A 23,028-nucleotide genomic window follows, 5' to 3' on the forward strand; every position below is an offset into this window, starting at 1 on the left:
TAATTGCCTGGTTTAGTATTGATTTGAAAACTCAAGGCTTTATTTACTCTTAGAGTTACTTTCCTCAGTTAGCAACTCCTCACTTAGCTTTCCTTACTAGTTACTTACTTAGCAAAGGAACTAAGAATTTGTAATTGTTAACTGCAGGCGTATTATTTTTCAACTTTGCCTTATATAAAAATTTTATCCGTTTATGCACTTCTAATTTTTTAAAATTGTTTTTATAATTACTAAATCCAATTTTATTGCACTGAGTACCCGATCTTACTATTTGTCGTAGGTATTCCAATTACCTACTTATTACTAAACTATGTAGATTTTTATAGTCCATCTCATTTAAATGCATCTCATCTTTAGCTGCATAGATACGACTATCAACTTCTGCTATCTGAACTTCTTTTGCGACCCATTTCAGTAGTCTACTTAACACCTTCTATTTCCCTGTAAGAACATGTTCACCCATTTACTTAATTATTTCTTTTTCATACTATATGATGAAAGAATTTAAAATACAGTACCTGCACAAATACTATACCTTATCAACTTAGAACTTTATTATAAGCCTTAACTATTTTATCATCTTATTGTTGTTTTATCATATGATTCGTATGTAATAATAACGTCTTCTGCTAATTTTTTTTATACATACTTTCGGGGTTTGAGACCAATATAAGCAAGATGTTTCTTTTTTAACACAGCTTTAAATGGAAAGTATACGTGATTATCATTTATAATTATTTGTCTAGCTTAGGATCGATTTGAAAACTCAAGGTTTCACTCTTAAAGGTGCTTCTTGTCATATTTACTTAGTCAAGGGATTACGGATTTATTTACTTATATTTACTTGTTAACTGCAGGAGTATTTCAACTTTGCCTCATGTAAGAATTTTCTTCATTTATGCACGAATAATTTTTTAAAATTATTTTTAGAATTACTAAATCCAATTTGTTCCTCTGTTCACGATCTCACTATGTATCCTGATTATTCTAATTATCTGCTTATAACTAAACGATCTAGATTATTTGTAGCCTATCGCATCTAAATTCATGCCAACCTCAACTGCATAGACACGACTATCAACTTCTGCTATCTGAACTTCTTTTGCAACCTATTTCAATCTACCTACTATTTCCTGCCTTCTGGAAGTTTAGGAAAAAGTAAAAAGGGAAATTTCTACTTCTTCTTAAACTATTCAGCCCATTTGATTTTATCTCAACTTCATTTTTCCTTAGATTGGGCAATTTTACTATTTTGCTCATCTGCTGATGACTTCCGTGTTGTTCTTTATTTTTTATCGAACTATTTAGCCCTTTTCCAATAGTTAACTGCCTCTCTCGTCATGTTCACGCGCTTTTGCCTACATATATTCAAATAGCCAGAGGCGAAATATCGCGAAAATATCGAACATGCCAAGCATAAAAGTTATATAATAACAACGTATACAGTGGGTTATCAATATCATAGTCAGGCCTCTACTTATAATTTAAAAGAACCATGTTATCAACTTATAGGCAATGCCAAAAAATAGATGACTATACTAAGATTTAAATAATATATAAAATACTGTATTTCGCGAAATCTGAATTATTGATATCGGAGTGCACTTATCAATCAAATTTAAAAAAAAAATCCCCCTCGCAAGGGTTGTTTTATTCGGCCTACGTTTTTTTCTTTATCTTTTTCTCCCAGCTAAAATGCCGGTGTTATGGTTAAGAGGGTGGTAATCTCAGCCCTTGACGTGTGACGAAGGACGGCAATCAACGGCTTCTCAACTGACCGCTCACTCTGATTCGGCCCTGTCTTGATCTTTATCCAGACCATCAATCGAACCTCGGATTTTACCTCTGGGCTTTATTTAGTTTTAAATTGAACCGCTTCGATTTCTTTTGACTGTCAGGCGACGATAAGGAGATCTGGACATGCATAAATATTTATTTCTTTGAAATTTGGGCCTTTTGGCTTTATTATTTTTGGCACAAATTATTTTCAATTGTCAAGAGATAAGTGTAAATCGAATAACGCTAGTGATATTAATAACAATTCGATGGAGATAGAAACATAATTCAATTCATTTAATTTTTTTTTTTTATTTAATAAATGTCTTTGGAGTTAACATAGGAACAAAGTAATTAAAATGGAGGTTGCTGGCACATTTTGTTTGCCGTAATTTATTAAAAAATCAAATTTCTTTTTTAATTTTTTACATTGAATTAAATATTTCCGGTACTGTTACTGTTTAACAGACGGTGAAAAGTAATAATATGTAATTTTTTTTTCACTACTTTGACTAATGAGGACAAATCAGGATGAGTTTCTTAAAATAACGCCTCAACTTCATTTTGAGTTCGCATTCCCGGTTTCCAAAACCAATCATCAATATAATTTCGATTCTTAAAATTTTTGCTTCGGCATTTGGAGTAAATAAATACTCGCGAATAAATACTGGTACTTACTTTAGCAAAGAACACTTGTAGTAACACCTACCCGTTCTTTAGTTCGAATTATCTCATTATTATCTACCCGATATATATCTCGCCGATTTATATGTGGCTTTTTTTACTAAACTAATAACTAGGGACAGGTTTCAAGATAAATTTATAAAATATGCATTTAGCGTGCGGATATTTTGTTTTTAATTTTCCTACCTCTAAACAGTTTTTGGCATCATCTTATTTAAAAAAAAAAAATAAGTAGGGTTAGGTTTCGTCCTTTCGGCGGGGTTGAATTTGGTTTTTTTAAGGGCAGCAAAAATTCTTAGTAGACTTGTTTTTACGTTTTCATGGAATATTATTTTCAAGAGCTCTGGCGAATTTATTCCAGTTATAGCCCCCACCCTCTATATACAAATATTATATATTATATATATAATTATATATTACTTATTATGCTTTGGAATATCAAAAAGACAAAAACGCATATATATGTCTCATATTCACAGTATGTGCGGTATTTCTCAATTTCATTCTTTTAATAAGATATTTAAGGGTGAGATATTTAAAAAATGTGAAATGAAATTAAGCTCTCTGCGCTGGGTGTCTTTAGCATAGATATGCTTAGAACAATACTGAAGATATTTATAAATATTAGATATAGAAATCTAAAACAGAAGAAGATCTAAATATCTCTTTGCATGTGCTCGCTTTTAATAAATTTTTAATTTTTTTTTTGACTCTCATTACTGTCAAGATAAACTTAAATCTAAAGAGCTTATATAAATTAAAAAATAACATTTTTAAAGTTACGTAAAAGCATAATTTCAATTTTTGATAGATGTAAATATTAAAAAGTCAAATTTCTCATATTTCACTTGTCAATATTACCTAAGACAAATTTCTTATTTTCTTATGAATTATCATTACCAAATATAACATGACAATTTAATTTTGAGAAATTATAAGTAACTACTTATATTTTAAAACTCCCCTGTTTTTTATAATCGTATGGTTGGAACCTTTGGTGTAACACTCAAATAACAAAACAGTTTTACCCGTAACCAAAAATGTTTATTTTATTCTCGACACGTGTCTAAGTGAAGATGTTTCCGAAGAAGCTAATATCGTTAGCGAAACACGTGTAAAAAATAAATTAAAAAGTCTTGGTTGGTGGTAAAACTATTTTGTGATATACCCACCCCTTACTTTTTCCAAAAGTTGTATACTTGGTTTTTTTGAATATCCAGATGTAACCTTGTTGATTTTTTTATATTAGTTTTTTATCGGTTAATTTTAATATCACCTTGAAGTATGTTTATTTATTGGTAAAAAGTATTTACCTTTTTCTATTACTCTTTGTAGTGACTTTATATACTGGTAGTATGTACAGTAATATACGTTTTTCTGAAGTAGGTATTTTAAGTAATTTATCCAATAACACCCTATATGCAATTTTAATTCTTAATTACACGCTTACGAATAAACCCCTCACGGCTCCTATTTTATAAGTAAATAATAAAAAAATGGAAAATGAGCCCCTGAGGATATTGGGAGGTAGTCTTTCTTCGCTCTGCTTCCGGTCACTGTCTCTTATTATTTCGGTTAAACATCGTTCGGCGCCCGCTCTCGCTTCACGAATACTAAATAAACATAAGTTTTAATTGAAGAATCGTGTTGTAACTCTGCCATATAATGGGGCAAGTTTTTAATTTTGCGGACAAAATTTGAGTATAAAGTAAACTAGACATTGAATATGGATATACTGCACACAAAATCAGAAAAATATTCATTATGTAGAAGTATATAAAATGTTATATCCATACACCTATATAATATTATATTTTGATATAAACTATTACAATAAACATGTTTTTAGTAAAATACACACCCCACAAAAATTATCGCATCACTAGTATTTTAAGATATTTTTAGTATTTTTTGGGACAATCTGTATATGTATCAACTTATAAGATATTTCTGGTTTCTTATCATGGACAAAAAATGATCGGAATTTCTTACATATTTTTCTGAAGCAAAAATGCTCGCGTAGATTATTCCTGTGTTGGCGAATGCATTGAGATCGAAAACGTTTTAAGCAAATAGTGTAATTCTAAAGTGAAAATTTAAATTTATTGTTAATAATGGATGTGCATGAACATTTAACAAGACATGTGACTAATGAAGAAGCCGCTAGAATCATTCCGCTCATTGAAGATGGCCGCAGTCAAAGATACGTCGCTCGGATAATGGGAGTTCAACAAAGCACCATATCCAGAGTTGTTAATCGCTACCAAGAAACAGGACAACTATCCAGACGACCCGGACAAGGCCACAGAAGGGTAACTTCGGCAGCAGATGATCGTTACTTAAGGTTAACGGCTTTAAGAATTAGGCATATCACCTCTAGAAGACTGCAAACAGATCTGTTGGCTGCTCGTAATGTCCGAATAAGCCTACAGACAGTTCGAAATAGGCTGAGAGAAGCAGGTTTACGAGCCAGAGTGCCAGTTAGAGGTCCACGTCTTACCAGAGAACATCGAGTAGCAAGATTGCAATTTGCTAGAGAACACACAAATTGGAATATTCAAGATTGGTCCAATATTTTATTCACGGATGAATCAAGATTTTGTCTATATTCATCAGATAGGCGTGTACCAGTATATAGGCGACGTGGTGAACGGCACGATCAGGTTAATTTTTGTCAAACTGAAAGCTTTGGTGGTGGCTCTATTATGGGTTGGGGAGGAATTTCTTTTGAGGGTAGCACGGAGCTAGTACCAGTGAATGATGGAAGACTAAATGCTGACAGGTACATAACCGATATCCTAGAACCCATGTAGTGCCCTATATGCCATATATCGGTGATAATTCTGTGCTAATAGCCTGTGATTAAGTGATAGACCTGTAATTCTGTGATAATGCTCGTCCACACGCTGCTAGAGTTTTTCGGCAATAGAAGAGGTCGAGATACCCACCCTAAATTGGCCTGCACGTAGCCCGGACCTTAATCCGATAGAACATGTCTGGGACCATCTAGGATTGCAAATTCAGCAACATCTAGCACCAATAAGAACACTAGATGATCTTCAAAATGTTCTTTTTGACTTCTGGGCAAACGTGCCGCGAGAATACCTCCAGAACCTGTTTAGAAGCCTTCGAAGCCGAATGAAAGCTGTAATTAGAGCCAGGGGCGGTTTTGTACAATTTTTTTGATTTTTGTATGTTTTGGTAAATCAAAATGTTTGTCCTCTGTAGATTGAACTGATTTAAAATAAATGTTGCAAAAGTCGTATTATTTGGTGATTTAATTATCAATATCAATAAAATTTAAAAAAACAGGCAAAAAATTTAAAATATTTAAGAGATAATAAGTGATGCGATAATTTTTGTGGGGTGTGTAATTAAAATAAGTCTTAATGTCTTCTAACATTTTGATAAAAATATATCCTGATATTTCTTATTTATTAAATTTAGTTTTTACTAATTTCTCGTAGCAATAATTTAGAAGACACGGTTCTACTTAACAAAAGCGAACCTCATAACGATGACAATAATTAGACCAAAGTCACCTCGACTCGAGAAAGCCAAGACAGATGGGGGTATTTGGTTATTAATTTATAGTAATTAGTTTTTCTCATATTTAAACAAACTTCTCTAACAATTCTTCTAATTTTTGGACTCATGATGGTCTTAATAACTTGTAAAGTCTACTGTTCCTATGATAAATCGAGAATCAAAGGTGAGAATTCGAAAATAGCACTTATAGTATCAAAAGGCCTTGTTGTTTTAATGGTAATTAACCTAAAATACTCACTTATTGGTGTAATTAGTTTTCCTTGATAAAATATAATTAAATTGTAATGTGGCAGATTTGCCACATTGGATTGGATTGATTGAGATTGAAGAGGATCATCACAAGTCATGAAGTCCACCATTGTTTTTACTTATAATTCAACATTGATATAATATATTTTATTTTGCCTATACTATTAAAAACTCCAGAAGAAAGACCACTGCGAATTAGTCCGAGGCGAACCAAAGTTCGTCGGTGGCTCGATATCGCGGTTTTACTCCCTGGGCTCCGCTATGAAAGCTATGCTGCCTCTTTTCCCCAGAGTTATTATTAGATCGGTACAAGCAGATGCAAATAGAGATTACAAAGATCGGCCAGATGAAAAATGAGATACAGCATTTGCATTGTCTTATGTTATCACAATAGGGGTTCGCGGGAGACCTAAGCTAAATATTTGCCTTTCACCGTAATGCTGAGCTGAGTATGCGAACGTTACCGACTTACGATTCTTGGGGTGAAATTGTTGTTTTAAACAAACATTCGAATACATATTTCGCGATTCGAGGTGGGTATGGAAAATATGCTTCTCGAATTTAAATAAATTTTACGTAGTACGAGAACTGAAGCATCATTTTTTTTTGTTATGCATGAATAAATAAAACTTAGGGTAAACATTGTTAATAAAAAGCATTTGAATATACAATAATTCCTATCTAGATAAGGAAAATAAAACAAATACCGCTTAGCGGGTAACTTCCTAATCTGAAAACGAAATCTCTAATCTTCACTGGTCAACCGCTGTTATTTCTCAGACTGGTCAGCACAAGAGCCAGTGAAACTCTGAAAATCCTGTATGACAAAACTGTTAAAAGTACGAAAAAGAGCTGAGATTTCTGTATAAGATATTCGAGGTGTAGGATATCAGATCGGACCCCTGGACATTCTGACGTCGCACCCCAGAAAAGAAAAATGAAAAGATTGTATCTACGAAATTGCCTTTATTTCTCGATGTGACACCGGTGTCGATTGTAAAGGCAAGTCGATCGTGAATATTACAAAGGGCCGATGACTTACGACTGCCTTGCATATGTTACTCATTTCGATCGCCTGCCGATTTTTCTTTTATAGAATTTTTTAAGTATAGTTAGTTAGTGTGACTTTTTCATTTTACATAAATATATTATTTTTTATTATTACACGAGATCTTAAGCGTTATTTTCTTTAGATTAGTAATATACTATTTAGAAGCTTGGAAGTCAAAAAAAATATTTGACGACCCGATAGAATACATTATTCAATGTAAGAGTTACTCATTTAACAAGTTTTATATTTATAATAATCCTTTTAATTTCAATGTTTTTCTACTACCGAAAAAATATTAAAAATGTCAAGGCGAAATGTCAAAAAATATCAGAACATTTTGAGTGCCGTTTATGTGCCATTTAAGAACACGATCCGTAATGTTACAAGAAAGATGTTACTTTCTTATTCAGTTGCATATATTTTAAATTTGATTCCTATTGAAACGATTGAAATATAGTTATAATAATATTAATGAAAAATATTTTTAATTTTCTTTTACTTAATATGTTATAAATTAAAGTGATAAAAACATTGCAGATACGTATCTAGGTACAAAATTATTTTAAAGTATAAAAAAATAGATAAATTAAATGACTTTGATGATGTAAAAAATAATAAGCCGAATTTCCTTTTTGAATCAACTTTATATAACATTGGGCAGATAATATATTATAAGAAATAGCCAGGGAAATATATTGTAATATATTGCTAAGATGCTATTGTGTTATATTACTATTATTGTGTTTTTTTTAATGCATTGATTGAAGCAACGTAATAGTGCCCGTGATATAGGGTATAACCGCTACCATATCTGATATTTTCATTTTGGAAAATTGTAAATGAAATATCACAATAAATTTTCACTAGTGCCAAGAAAAGTTATATTCTTAATTTAAACTAATCAATTAATAAGTTTCTAATCTATTTTTGCTGTTAAAAAAAAGTAAAAAAAAACGGAAATTTAGTGTAGTGCAAAACTTTTGAATCTATTTGTATATATTCTGGTATGTGCAAAAAGTGAGAACTTTATTCAGGGTAGTAGGAATATTTTTTTCCTTACCTTTCTCCTTACTTGTCATGATTTATCTCTTTTTAAAATATTGTATTTTTTTAAAAGAAATAATTGTTTTTAAACGAAATTCTATTCTATCTAAAATCTATTTTCAGTAATAAAAAAACAATTTTAAAAACAAACCGTTTAATAAATTTTATAGTAAGAGTAATGGCTGAGAGACAGATAAAACTAAAAGAAAAGAACGAACGCGAAATCTTGAATAATGAATCAAAATACGTCAACAGCAATAGATGTGAATAATCGGAAAAATTGACGTAATCGTGAGAATGGATTAGCACTGGGAATCGAGTGAGCGGGTTATAAGCGTACGGGAACGAAACCGAACAGAAACGATGAGAGGACAGACCGCTTCAGCCGCTTGTTTGTATTTGGGTTTCAGGATCCATCTGTAAAACAAATACTAGTGCTGTCAGTCGGCAGCTCTTATTGTCTTTTTGTTACAGAAAATAAACCGCGCACGGTGGATGAGAAAACTGGCGGCCATTTTAATTCTGCTGGCTTCTCTCCGCTCCTCTCGCTTCGCCTCGCCTCATCGCTGCCTAAACAAAGGCCTAATTCGTTTATCGCTCAGGACCTGCAAAAATATAATATTCGCCGATTTGTTTTTTTAAGGGGGACGATACTCCTCTCTTTTTGTCTTTTGGGCTAACTCTTAACTCGTTGCTTTCGGATTACTAAATAAAAAATTGATTACTTAATAAAGATTTTTAATTTCACCTAATTTTAAAATTAATTATATTATTACATATATTTGTGTTTGATCTTTTTAATATTCCTAGTTTATATTTCTAATAATAATTTTTTTCTTTGTTGGGGGTGGTGCGACTAAGTAATATTATATTTATGTATTTTAATTTATATTATCAAGGGTTTTATACTTGAATGGCATTTTATTATAATTTTCAACAAATTTGAGTCTGGCCTAAGACATGGGCGTACTAAACATATTTTATATAGATCTCAATTCTTAATTACAAATTTACGTATATTCCTGCAAAAATAGTTCTATTCAATGAACAAAATTAATTTTGCGAAAAAGTTTCCACTATTTTTTTTTTCTTAAACTTGTGCAAGTTTCTTAGAAGGACAATTTTTTAATTGGTCTCTTGACATGTAATACACTGAAATTCGTTTTTTAGTTTAAATTATATATTTGAATAATTATAAATCGACTTTTTGAAATTTGCCTCATTATTTTTAAAATAAAATCTATTTTGTCACCTGGGAGAAATCTTAATACTAAAAAAAATATTTCTTATGCAACAATTATTAAAAAAAACTTTTAAGCTTTTAATTATTTATAAGTAAGTAATTTAATACTCCCTTACGTTTACAATTAAATTTTTTTTCGAAAAGTCGATAAACAAATAAATTTGAATAAAATTCATATCCTTGATCTGTCTGTAGAACACAGTTACTCATATAAAAATATCTATTCTAAATATGTAAAGATATGGAATAAATTTATTAGATTGAGACAAAATTTGGTAAAAACATTCAATAAATCTCACACTAAATTAAATATAACTAAAAGGTACCAATTAAGATTCAAGTTCATATTTATTTTAAATATGTGAATAAGTATATTTTCTTCTTCTTTTCAATATTTTAGCATGCGAGGTAGTATTTTCTAGATTGATTTTTACTATAAAAGTGACGTAATACCCAATAAAATAAGTAACTCATTCTGAATTCGTCACAACAATACAGATTTTATTTAATATTCTGATATTTGAAATGTAACTATTTTGGTATCCAGCGAAAATTAATTTGATTCTTCTCTACCGCTATTCTGCCCAGTAGTGATATGCACTGCTGATGCTCGCCGGATTATACGAGTTTAAGTCTCGAATAACGGAATTCTTTTAGAGTTAAAAAAATATCTTTGGGTAGTACATAGATGTACGCCACTGGAACAAGGTTATACGAATAAGGTAAACGAGGTCCTGACCAGTTGCCGGCATATATCTCTTCACCAGTGGAGATCGCGGTGTTAGCGGCCAACACGCCGCGCCGCCTCTCCGTCCGACGACCGGCCAGGGAGTGGCTTGCTATTTCAAGCAGAATAAACACATGGCTGTTTTCTTTGTTCCGGCAAACTAAACAACCATCCTGGAATCCAAACAAGACCGGCTAGTCCCAAATTCAATTTAGTCTTTGCATGAGGCTATATCGCTGCTAAACGTCAACACAACGAACCCAACGACCGCGCGGATGGACTTGACGAAAGCCGCTTTCTAAGCTATACTGCCTTCAACAGCTGCAGCTGCTCAGCTCTATACCGGCGTTCTATAGCGCCAAACTCTCCGATTCTGTTTGATTTGCATATGCACATTGTCGTCACCCGTATAATATTATTTACGCTTAGGTTGCTAGCCGTTTAAATTTCTACCTTAATATATTACAGATAGTCACATTCTTACATATACTTAATTTAATGATAATGTTATCTATAGTTAAGAAGATAAATTATTTTGTAAGATTTTATTTTACTTTTTAAAGCATATATTTCACTGTTATTTTATTAATATTACTATCTGGTGCAGTCTTATTTTCTTTTAATGGAGTTTTAAGGTTAACCTTGACCTTCAGAAATAATTCATAATTATTATTAAATAATTATTTAATTAATAAAATGGTAATTTCATAAGAAAATCAAATGGATTATACAAATATCGCAAGTCCTGTAGACCTTGGTAAGGGTGTTCAAAAAATGGATTTTGTATATCTAAATAAATATGAAACAAAAAATTAATGGAAGTCGCTCAGATGAGCACAAAGACCCCTTTAAAAAGTTATAGCAATATTTTATTTATAACGTTAATATTTTAAAGGCTTTTTTTAATAAAATAAATTATTGGGGTTTGTTCTGAAAAAAATATATTATTTATGCAATTTTTACTATTTATAGATATATAAAATAACTAGACGATAAGAGTTCTAAAACCTTAATGTTTAATATGAACTTAATATTTATTCACATGTATTATAATTAGGAATATTAACATAAAACGACTTATAAAATGGATCAAAGTTTCTTTAATTCAAATTATGCCTTTTAGCTTTACTACATAATTACAAAAGTCAAATGTATTTTAAAATAAATCGAACAAGACACTATAAGATATTTCATAAAAGGATCTTTCTTTTTATCAGCATCCCTAATCCGCAACGATGAAGTTGTCAAGGCCTCTAAAAAATGGAAAACTTAAATTTAGAAAAATGATTCCCTATAATCATTTTCACTTACCAATATGCCAATTTGTGATGTGCAAGCAAGGTCCTTGCAAGGACAACAAGAGGTCTTCTTCAAAATTGTTTTGCCTCAATCAGCTTTACGTATACGTATGTTTATTCATGGAAACGCTAAATTTTAAGCCTCTATTTTGATAACCTCCGAGACCTAAAAGTATCAGACGATAAGTATCATTTCGATCAAAAACTTTTATATACAATATATCAACTCATATTTACTGCTTTATTGAAATTTATTGGATCGCGCTAAATAATTCCTCATTATCTTTAAATATAACTGCCACTGATGCAAAAAACTTTGGTAAACTGAAGTATAATTTTTCACCAGTCCTTGCCTCAATTCTCTATTTGACGTTCATTTCCATTACCAAATACCTTAACATATAAACTTTATTATTAATATATTATTGGATAAGGGTTTTTAAATCTTTACCTAAAAAAAAAATAGGAAGGAAATTACGTTATGTTTCCAAGCATCTACAATATGGATTGTGAATAATATATGTACATGTATGAGTTTTACTTCAGGCATACAGTGTCCATTAATTTCCCAGTATAAGTATAAAAATTTATTGGACACATTTTAACTTTGTAACCTTGATCTTTATATCGTAAATAAATAAAAATGAATACATATGCAAACCAATTTATTGTACCCAGAGAGGCTGATAAAAAGATTTCATTCCACATTTTTTTTTCTTGCAATAAAAATCCGGGGTACGTGAATAGAATATGCATATACTAACGAATTAGTACAATGCTTATGTAAATGCATTAATACAATGCAACAACCTATTTACACTGGCACAGTTCGAGAATAACTCATATACAGCATCGATAATAAAATATAATCCATAACTACTCTAAATGCAACTGTCAATATATCAGGGTTACCACATAAGCATTCACTTGACCCGGCTTGTCGCTGTTATGATCGCCGATTGTCCAATTCTTGCCAATCAATAGGCTTAATAAAACTATGGTCGACTTTCGATGAAAGATGCACATGTAAGGTATTTTTTTAAATTTCAATCCAATGGATTGCAATTTTTTTTTGTTCAATGGCTGCCTTTTTTTTAAACTATGGGATTCAGAAATTCGTAAATCCATGGTCCTGTATATTTAAGAAATATTTTTCGACCAGAGATGGACTTCTGTATGTATCTATAAAAATAAGAATCCAATGGCTTCTCAAGAAAATCTTTCCCCTGGACTGAAGTAAATTAAATGTACTTTTCAAGGCATCTTTTAGAAGGTCAATAAAATTCCACTGAAGAAAGTATTTAAAAGTTCATTGGATTCCTAAAAATTGGATTCGTAGGATGTCCATTATTAATCCATGGACATTTTTACTTCGTTTGGACCCATACCGGATATCCACTGGAGGATGTGTGCTGTCTGGAAAGGATTTAGGTTTCGAATTAGAGGGATATTCAATCTATCAATTGAATTATGAATTATCTATTCAAATCAATTATGTACAATCAGCAATTAACAATATTAACTTATTTCGTAGCAACTCACTAATTAAACACCTTTTCGGCATAAATACGGTATTTTTTTTTAACAAGTACACATTCAATAGACAATATATTCTTTATTATGGCCGCTCTTTTTCATTATTTGTTAACTTTGTATATCTGGAAAAATACTGATATGAAACAATTTGGAAATGTATTATGGTAAAAACTAAGTGTTTATTTTACTATATCTTAAAATTTAGAAATGTATAGAAACTTTATGAAAACACATTATAGCCTCTCTCAAATTTTAAGTTATCTTGGCAATATCATCAGGCAAAAAATGTCGTATTAAAAACTCTAAAAAGAAAATAGCATTTTTAAAAGGATATAGGGTGTATATTCGAGGATATATTCGTCGATCGAGGGAATTCTCAATATACGAGGCAGCTGCAAGATTTCTGCATGACCGAACGAGTGTGTCAGCTCTTAATGCTTAGAAAATATATGATAGCTACCGACGCCGCTTTATCCACGAAAAGCTATAATCCAATGACAAGAGATTTTCATCGATAAAAAAATACAAATAACCCAGAAGATTGACGCGTTATTGCGAACCAATATTTTACACTTTACTGCTTTATCATTAATTATTTTAGAATTCGCTGCCATAATCTGTGCATAGAAAAATTAATATTATTTTAAATAGTTTAAAAATATTAGCAATAACAATTTGTATTTGTGTTTCCCCAATTATCTAAATGTGTTTTATTTTCCAAAAATTTAGTAAGTCAAACCAGTCCTGGCGGTATTTGCTAAACGAAGCCTATTTTTCAGGTTTGCCAGCCAACATTGGTCTGACTCGGGCAGGGGTGTTAGATAAGCAAAACCTGCACGCACCGTTTAGAAGAAAGTAATTTATGTTCGGCAAATATTTCCTTTTAATATGACTCAACGCGTATAAGAATAAATATTTTCCTAATTTGCATTCTTTCAGCATTTTCACATTAGGATTCTTCGCTAAATATAATAACTGTTTTGTAGATAACAAAATAATATTCATTTACTCAACTAGCATAAAAAGTAAGCATGGAAGCGTAAAAGATACTTTTTAAATATGTGCAGTGACAAAGTATACCTAATAAGCAGATACAAAAAAAAAATATATGCAGATGATTTTTTCTTAAATTATTTACATTTTATTTTTTTTAATGGTAACTTGGTAATCCCTCTCTCAGTATTCCGGGTACGAAAAAAATACTTTATTTGTGACAATTTCTCTAAGACCACAATAAATTCCCTAAATATTCACTGAATGATTCAAATATATTTCAGTGCTATTGGCGGATACTTTATTAAAAATAACTTAAGTCATCTCAACTGTTATAGTGCCACATAGTCTACCACTGTTATTTGTTTCATTAAGACCTGGTATCCATAATTCAAATCCATATATTCAAATCGTCATAATCTTCTTATTAACCCATCAAAGTCAAAACTTATGATTTTTGATAGAAACAAGGAGAACGTTGAATCTTTTATAACCATAAGCATTCGTAGTAATGATTCGTTATCATGCGAGAAAAATTCATAAAGCTTAGGCTGGTATCTGGATGTCGAATTGCGATTTCACATTAAAACCTGTTTACAAAAAGCATATAGCGCGCTGAAGTTACTACGTAAGAACCACAAGTATAATAATGACCACGCCTGCCCACACATATAGAAAGTTTTTTTTTTAATAAGTCATTCTTCAATTGGTACAGCCTTAGGGTTATCAAAAGCTAAGATAGTTTGTACTTTCAATAAATAATACAAGGTTTAACGCTTTAAATCAAAATATAAAAATCCATAGTCGACATAAATGGCAAAAAGGGATCTGTGACAAATATTGACGTTAGCAGTTATAGCGATATTGAAAATAGGCACCTGTGACTTAAGCAGATCGCTTCCCGCGAAATTTACTAGCAAAAATATTCCTTGCTTTATCGTTTGGTATGCGATATTTTTTCTGAGGCCTACTATACGCATCTTTTTATAGGTTTAAACTAGATGGATAGAAATTCTCAAATTAACATGTTTTAGGGCCTTAGATTAAAAGAAAAAGTTTGTATTATTATGGACAAATATTTACTACATGAATATTAAATAATAGAAGTAGCTAATTTATTTTATGGGCCCATTTATAATAATGTTATTTTAAATTGTTCATCTAAGCTAAAATTTAATAAACAAATTATGCTTATATTAATCTGCAAAAATATATTTTGTACTGTGTAATTCATAGTCAGCATAATAGGCGCATAACTTGAGGCGGAATATTAGCAATATATTACAAGAGCTCTATGAGCTAGTGTTATTATCAACGTTGTACAGGGTGTCCCCTGGCATATTCTTTATTTTTATTATATTTAGGAAATATTGCATCCCTGAGCATATCGTGTGCCGCTATTATTGAAAAATGTCCCGAGCCGCCACGCTATATGGCTTCGATTTTTTATGTGTTTTCCAGGGAGAAGAAGGGCTGACCCTACAAATTTCCAAGTTTAGAAGACACACTCCAGGGATATTAGAGTCATAAATAGGGATTTTTGATAGCCAGTTTATTTGTTGCAAAAGAAAAATTGGGGTATGGGGGTATAGGAATAAAAAATAATTAATAGCGGTTTTTCTATGTTTTGCATTACTAAAGCTTATACAATTTCGATATATTCTTATATATATTGTGAATATGTTATTAAAGGATAAATGTGTGTATCTATAACTCATCAAATAGAGGATGAATAAATTAAATTTCTGGTATACACAAGTAGAATTATATTAAAAAAGGCGCATTTTCACTTAATCGAATGTCTATAAAAGACAAAAAGTAGCCCCCTAAATCGTCTTGCCGTTGAAATCCAAACCATTGATAGAAAAGGGCACTTATTCAAAGTCTTGGAAATGTTGACAGTCTTTTTTGTCGGCGGGAAAGAGAATGGAGGCCGGGAAAAAATTAACAATACCCTTATTATTGGTTCCCCTTTTTCCTTATTGCCGACGACCGATATTAAGCCGTCTCAGCAGAACAGAGTTAAAATATTACCATTTTATTATTGGTGGGTGTTCGCACTGCGAACAATATTATTTAGGTTGAAATTAAATTTTATCTGAACAACTATACTTAATTTTTTTCTAATTATATATGAAGAAAAATAATACACCCCTCCTCATAAATTGGTATGGACTAAATGATCCCACTTTTTATGAATAACTATGTTTATCCTACTCGTAATTCACCCTCAATTATATTCACCCCGAATATTTTGATAATGGCTAATTTTAATGCGACAATTAACCTACAAAAATTAATTTAGAAACTTCAGTGGATTCAATTATTATTTGGATAAAAAATTAAACATTGGCTTACATTCTGTTAAAGCCAGCTTTAAAATTTGCTTATTTAAAGGATTTTTATTACTGTATTAACTTTTCATGCTCGGACCTTACTCATTATTGAGTTAATGGACGAACTAGTTAATCCCAATAGGCAGCTAGTAATAGCATATATTAATGGAATCATGACATTACCTATGCTTGAGCATTTCATATTGGAACAACAAAAAATATATATGCTCTAAAATAAATAAAATGAGGCCTACTTTTATCATTGCTTATTATATATATTATGAAAACAAAATAATGTTTTTTTAATTTCCATTCTTCATGACTTTTACAACAATATGAATTTAACGTTAATAATATTAACTATAGTAAGAGAGAGATTGAGTTTTTGTGATGAGCGCCCAAAAAGCGCATTCAGCTTTAGACCAAAACTCTTACTAAATAACTTTCAAAGCAGTTTTAGTAAATGAGGAAAAGTTTTAATCACTAGGGGAAAATACAATGTTTAAGAAAGATTGAGAAATGAGGAAAACAATTGACCTATGTTTGAGTATTTGTAACAAGGAATAAAAAATTAAAAAAGTAATTAACTACTATAACTCTTGCCATATTGTATCTGTATATTTTCAAAAAATTAGATGAATTACCGTATAGTTGACCTAACTGAAAACTGATAAAATGAATAATACTGTATCTCATGTAATGCCCACATGAGATGCAGTAGAACAAGTCAAACGCATGAACTTTCTCTGATATTTTTAATTAAATATTTTTAACCTAACCGTTATTATCCATGTCGTAATCGTTAACTTTACATAAGATTCCCTGTACCAAATTACAAATAACGTGAACAACATTAACGAACATCATCCTAACCTCAAATCGATGTTTTTTTTGCGCTAACTTTTTAAACAAAAATCACGGAATTATCATATAATTAAACCTTATCATGTAACGAAAAAAACTTATTTTTTTAGTACTACGTTTAGGACACATGTTCATAGGAAAAAAAAGTCTTATTTTGAAGACGATCCGCTCTGAACCGAATTTTGTAACACACTGTATAAATATTGGCTCCCTACCTGCGCCAATTCAACTAGTGATCAAAATCTTGTTTCTGCTCTTTTAAATTTTCCTAAAAAAATTGATTCTCACATTTAAACAAAATATAGAGATCATTTTACTATATTTAGCTTTATTCGAAGAAGGTGCATTAATTATTATTTGGGATGATCTTTACCATAAAAATAATATTGATGCATTTAATAAAAATATTCTGTATTTAATTTATAAACATGCTCCATAAAAAAATAAAAAAGAATCCTTTTAAACCGTGGAAATTTTGAATGAATTTGAGGGATAACGTAAATGAAAAGTATTTAAAAAATAATACCTTAGTAGTGGATGTACAAATTTGGAATAATTTACCAAATTTTGTAAAAAACTTAAGCTATCATAAATTTAAAACTTATATTATAAATTATCTTTTAACTAATCAAAGTTTATAGTATCTTTAATAAACTGAGTTTTTGATATTTTGAATTGACATGTTTGAATTAGTTACAACATCGTCTCTATTTTTATTTTTTATAATTGATTTGTACTTCATTCTGACTTGAAGTTGACATCGACGCAATCAGTTTGTATAATCGCGGAGTAATATCTTTTGTCACAAAGTATTATACATTAAGGGAAAAATTGGTATTTTTATCTTTTTTTTTTGTAACAAAAATAATTTTTTTTGCCTGATAAAAAAGTGGAAATATGTGTCTATGCAAATTAGTATTAGTTTTTTGCAAGCACCCTTGTAATTTACGATTTACGGAGAGGAACAGGAATTCTAAGAATTACCCCTTTGAATAGTGAACAAGGTCATGATTGTATAGGAACCGTATTAAAAGTATTTTTGTTTGGTTCATATTTTATTATAGAAAGTTCGTGGATCGGGTTTTAATTTTTAAGAAAGTTTCTAAGCTGGAGTTCCCGGACGGTTTTTTTACATAATAATGCAGTATCTTCTTATTGTCATTAGGCCTATATAATTATAATTATCGTCAATAAAATGTGAAAATTCAGAACTAGCAATACCAAAAAAATTAAACATGTAATATTAGATCCGATATGATGTGCAAAAACTCGCCAAATATAGTACAATTCACACGGGCCAATATGCCGATAGGCCGTATAGGGAAAATAAGATGATGCTGGAAAAGGGACCTAGACGGTGTCCCTCCGCTTTGTGAACAGTAAACAAATAAATAATCCCTTTGGTCAACGGGAACGGGCAGTTTGAGTCCATTTGCAAATTCATAGCAGATTCGTTTGTATAATACGAGAGACATTGTCTGTCTACTAAATGAGATAGGACCATGTAAATAACAATTAGATTAATTACATGGTTTGGTGAAATGGGATAAGGGGGTTTGTTGATTTAGTATATCTCCATATCTGTATATATGAAAGTATGACTAAGATACTACACATATGCAAATTTTAGACATTATCAGAACTAAAAAGAACTGCCTGACATTAAAGTTAGTCTGTTCAGTCACGCAAATAAAGTTAGGAGATTTAATCGCTCTATCTATTTCAAAAGCTTCCAATAAGTCCAATTTCAATCCCTTCTGACAGACATGAAGGACTTATGTATTGGGTCCCAGATCAACGTTAGGACCTGACTCTAGAATATGGTTTGCTAACGCAGAATTGGTGAAATGGAAAAAGTATGGACTTCTACGCTACTATTAAATCTTATAGCTTACCAAGTCCGAAAATACAGAAACTTGAACGTATCGAGAAACAAAACACGTCAGAAGAACTTTTAACGATTTACTTGAAGATGTGACTGCAAGACGAGGAAGCTCCTCTTCGCTCTGCTTGAATGGTAAGGCAACATCTCCATACTACTTTTAATAATTAATGGATTGGAAGGGGATCTGATAGCCTCCGCGCTCACCTGACCTGAACCCTATATAATTTTTTCTATGAGAATATCTCAAAGAACTTGTTTTTATCAAGCCTAGAACTGCAAAGAAAAGTAAGACAACCGGCCAACGTTATTACAGACAATGAAAGAGTCTCGCAGGCATAAAAATTATTTTCATCCGCCGTTTCTGAATGTGTAGGGCAGGTGATTTAGATTTTGAACATTTATTGTGATGCTTAGTAGAAATAAAATCCCTTTCTTAGATTATTTAGAAACAGTTGTGGGGTAAGTCGTTTTTGTCCAAAAAAGGTGTAAATCAAAAAAGACTTGTACCATTTATCTGAAAGTATTTCGCCGTATTAGAATCTTCATTAAATAAGTAATTGGTCCTGATAGTTGTGTAACTTTGTAGTAAATTTGTTTATGCCAACGTCAATTGAAAAGCAAATAATTTGTATGGTAAAATTAAACAAGAAATTATGTTCCTCTTACTACTGAAAGAAACAATTATGCATCCAAATCTTATCGCTCCAAATCTAACTAATCTACTCGTACTCTAAATTTAACTAATCTAATCCTAATCTACTTGCACCAAATACCAAGCAAATAAATTATCATACTCTTGCGATAAATTTTGTACATACAAGAACATAGAACAAAAATATTCGTTTAATAATTCAATTTATTTACTAATTTGAAAACTATGCTAGCGTAATGTCAAAAAAAAAGTTAAAAAAATATTAAAATTATAAAAAAAATATTTCGATAAAGTAATAAACTATACAAAAACTATATAAACAATAGTTTATATAATTTTATAATTTTAATTAATAGTTTAATATAAACTATATAAAACTATTGAAAACCAAAGATTTTATTTAAACAACCAAAATATTCTATGGACGAAAGTAGAGAAATCAATTTTTTTACTAATTATTTCAACATAATACTTATTTCTAAACTGGCAGCATTGGTTTGACATAGATTTCGAAAATTTCATATTAGTTTCTTCACCAATAGGATTCCAGGATTCTTGCAAAACTTTTATGAGGTCATTTTAATGGCTGATCTAATGTTGGTCTAGTTTCTCCCAGAGGTTTTCAATAGGGTTAAGATCGGGAATTTGTGCCGGAAAGTTCATAACCCTAATCTTCTCTGATAGAAACCATTTTTGAATTACCTTTGATTTATGTTTAGGGTCATTATTTATTATTGTTATTTATTTATCATATTATATCTATTATTCTTATCATTATTATATGTCTATTATATATTTATCTATATAAATTATTGCAATGGTAGTATTAAATTTATTAGCACATCTTAATTATTATCAAATTCAGTGTTCAGTTCACCAAACGTTCTGTGCACTGTGTTTAATTTATGGTATTCACAGTCGTCCTGCAGAGTCAACCTTTCGTCGTCTAATAACAAAACTCAAAACAATCGGATCGGTGGTAGACCATGTAAGGCCTATACATAATCGGAACACAAGATCACTAGAAAACATTGCTGCAGTCTGGGAAAGTGTTCCTCAGAACCCAAGACAGTCCATTCCGCGTCGTGCGCAAAAAAATACTTACTCTAACTTTACGGCGTATTTTGCATTTTGATTTCAGTCTTTACGCGTACAAAGTACAATTGACTCAAGAAGAACTGAAACCCAATGATCATGGACAACGCCGCATATTTTCTGAGTGGGTTCTAGCACAGTTAAACGCGGATCATGCATTTGGGCAAAAAATCATTGTTTCTGTCAAGTTCCATGTTGGTTAAGTTATTTTGTTAATAAGCAAAATTAACAGATATGTCATATTTACGATACAGTCATTCATCACGTTCTACTGCACTCTATAAAAGTTACTGTTTGGTGCGCGTTTTGGTCCGGCGGTAATTGGTCCCTATTTTTTTAAAACGCAGAATAAGTGGCTCTTACTGTAAACGGTGATCGATATCGGGGCATGATAACTAATTTCTTTTATCTAAGATTGGAAGGGGCGAATCTACAAAACGTGGTTTCAAAAGGACAGCGCTACGTCCCATTAAAATACAATACATTTATTGCGTGAAAGATTCGAAGATTTCATTACATCGCGAGGTGCCGAAATCAACTGGCCACCTAGGTTCTGCGATTTTCTTTAGATTTATTCTTGTATGGATATGTCAGATCTCGAGTATATGTGGACCAACCACAAACGATTGCCGCCCTAAACGCCAGCATAACTCGCGCCATTGGTGAGATTGGGCCAAATTTGTGTCAGAATGTCATCGAAAATTGGATCTGTAGGATTCGAATGACTCAGCGAAACCGCGACGGTCATTAGACTTTGATATAATTCTTAAAATTTAAGATCATCAAATATGTTTTTAAATAAAAATTAACCATTGTAATCATTTTCATAATTTGATTTATTTTCATTAAAAGATGGAGTGCTGAAAATGGAAAACTCTCTATAACCACTGATCACAGGAATGTGATCGAAAAAAAGGCTGTTGTTAAGAGCGACAATACTTTAAGAAAATAGTAATTTATAATTAGTATTTAGAAGGTTTTTATAATACACGGAATTTAAAAAAAGTTTATCTATTTTTGTCTGATGGTGTATGTGTCTGATGTGTATGTTTAATTTTGCCAATAACAGCATACAAATTAGTGAAATTTTATAAATCTTTGCATTTAATTGAGTAGGTATCATAAAGAAATTCAAATAAATCCCTAAAGAGCTTATATCCAGCCTGCAAAAGTTTACTGAAGTGGTTATCTGAGAAGTGGAAGTTTCTAAATAGCAGCCTAGAAGAAGGGCGAGAGGGAGAGAGTGAGAGAGAGAGAGAGTAAAACGGGATGCCAACCTGCAATATCTAGAATAGTGTTTAGCACTAGAAGACCTTAGAACTGAAGTAAACTGCGGAGGAGGGGGAGGTGAGAGCGGGTGGGATGCATCGGATCGCATCAAGACGAGCGCAAGGTGTGGGACGCCCCCTAGCTTAGTGGCGCAACTCTTTTCGCCGCGCCTCATAGCTATAGATATACACGTACATACAAACAACACAAAGTGCAACGGTGCCGGCAACTAAGCGACGTCGACAGCGTCTACGTCGCGGCGGCGACGTCGGCGGCGGCAATGGACGGCGGCGCATCTATAGACGCACGGGACCGCCTCCAAGGCTCGTCGTGTGCCATCTCGACGGCTTCAATGACGCTTTTTGCGCAACAACACAACTAACTCTTGTTCTTTCTAGCGAAAAAGAAATAATTAATAGACGCTGTTACCGTTTATGTGTTTAGTTGTGTTTAGGTGTTGTGCTGTGAGTGTTGTGTTTACCCTACTGCCGACAGCTACTGAACACGACACGTACAACCACCTTCTCCCATGAAGTACTGCGAAACGCGGATGCTGGCCTCTTTTGCCCAGGTACCCCTTCTTTTTATTTCCAGTCACGTTGTTTATGTTTGTTTTTATTTTTTCTCGCTCTTTTTGTTCCTTCATAAATTTAAAAATATTTTTAAATGTATGTTAATTTTCAATTTTCAATATTCAGTTGCCTAGAAAAGCTATATAAATATAAGTGAAACATTTTAAAAATAATCTCAAAAAGTGTATTAAATTTAAATTAATAA

The 23,028-nt window shown here is 31.5% G+C and overlaps 1 protein-coding gene across 5 annotated transcripts in view; it reads left to right on the forward strand.

Annotated features, from left to right (window-relative positions):
- The window catches only part of LOC126749156 (forkhead box protein P1-like), a 218,989-nt gene that overhangs the window by 139,791 nt on the left and 56,170 nt on the right, over positions 1-23,028 (forward strand). Inside the window, exon 1 of one of the 5 annotated variants that reach the window (XM_050458830.1) lies at positions 22,580-22,822. The exons of the other annotated variants lie outside the window; for them this stretch is intronic. Within the exon in view, the coding sequence (XP_050314787.1) occupies positions 22,781-22,822 (42 nt within the window). The 5' untranslated portion in view covers positions 22,580-22,780. Of the gene's footprint in view, positions 1-22,579; positions 22,823-23,028 lie in introns of those variants that run through there. 5 annotated transcript variants of the gene reach the window in all.

The sequence above is a fragment of the Anthonomus grandis genome, chromosome 22 (assembly GCF_022605725.1).
Source record: "Anthonomus grandis grandis chromosome 22, icAntGran1.3, whole genome shotgun sequence".
NCBI classification, from domain to species: domain Eukaryota; kingdom Metazoa; phylum Arthropoda; class Insecta; order Coleoptera; family Curculionidae; genus Anthonomus; species Anthonomus grandis.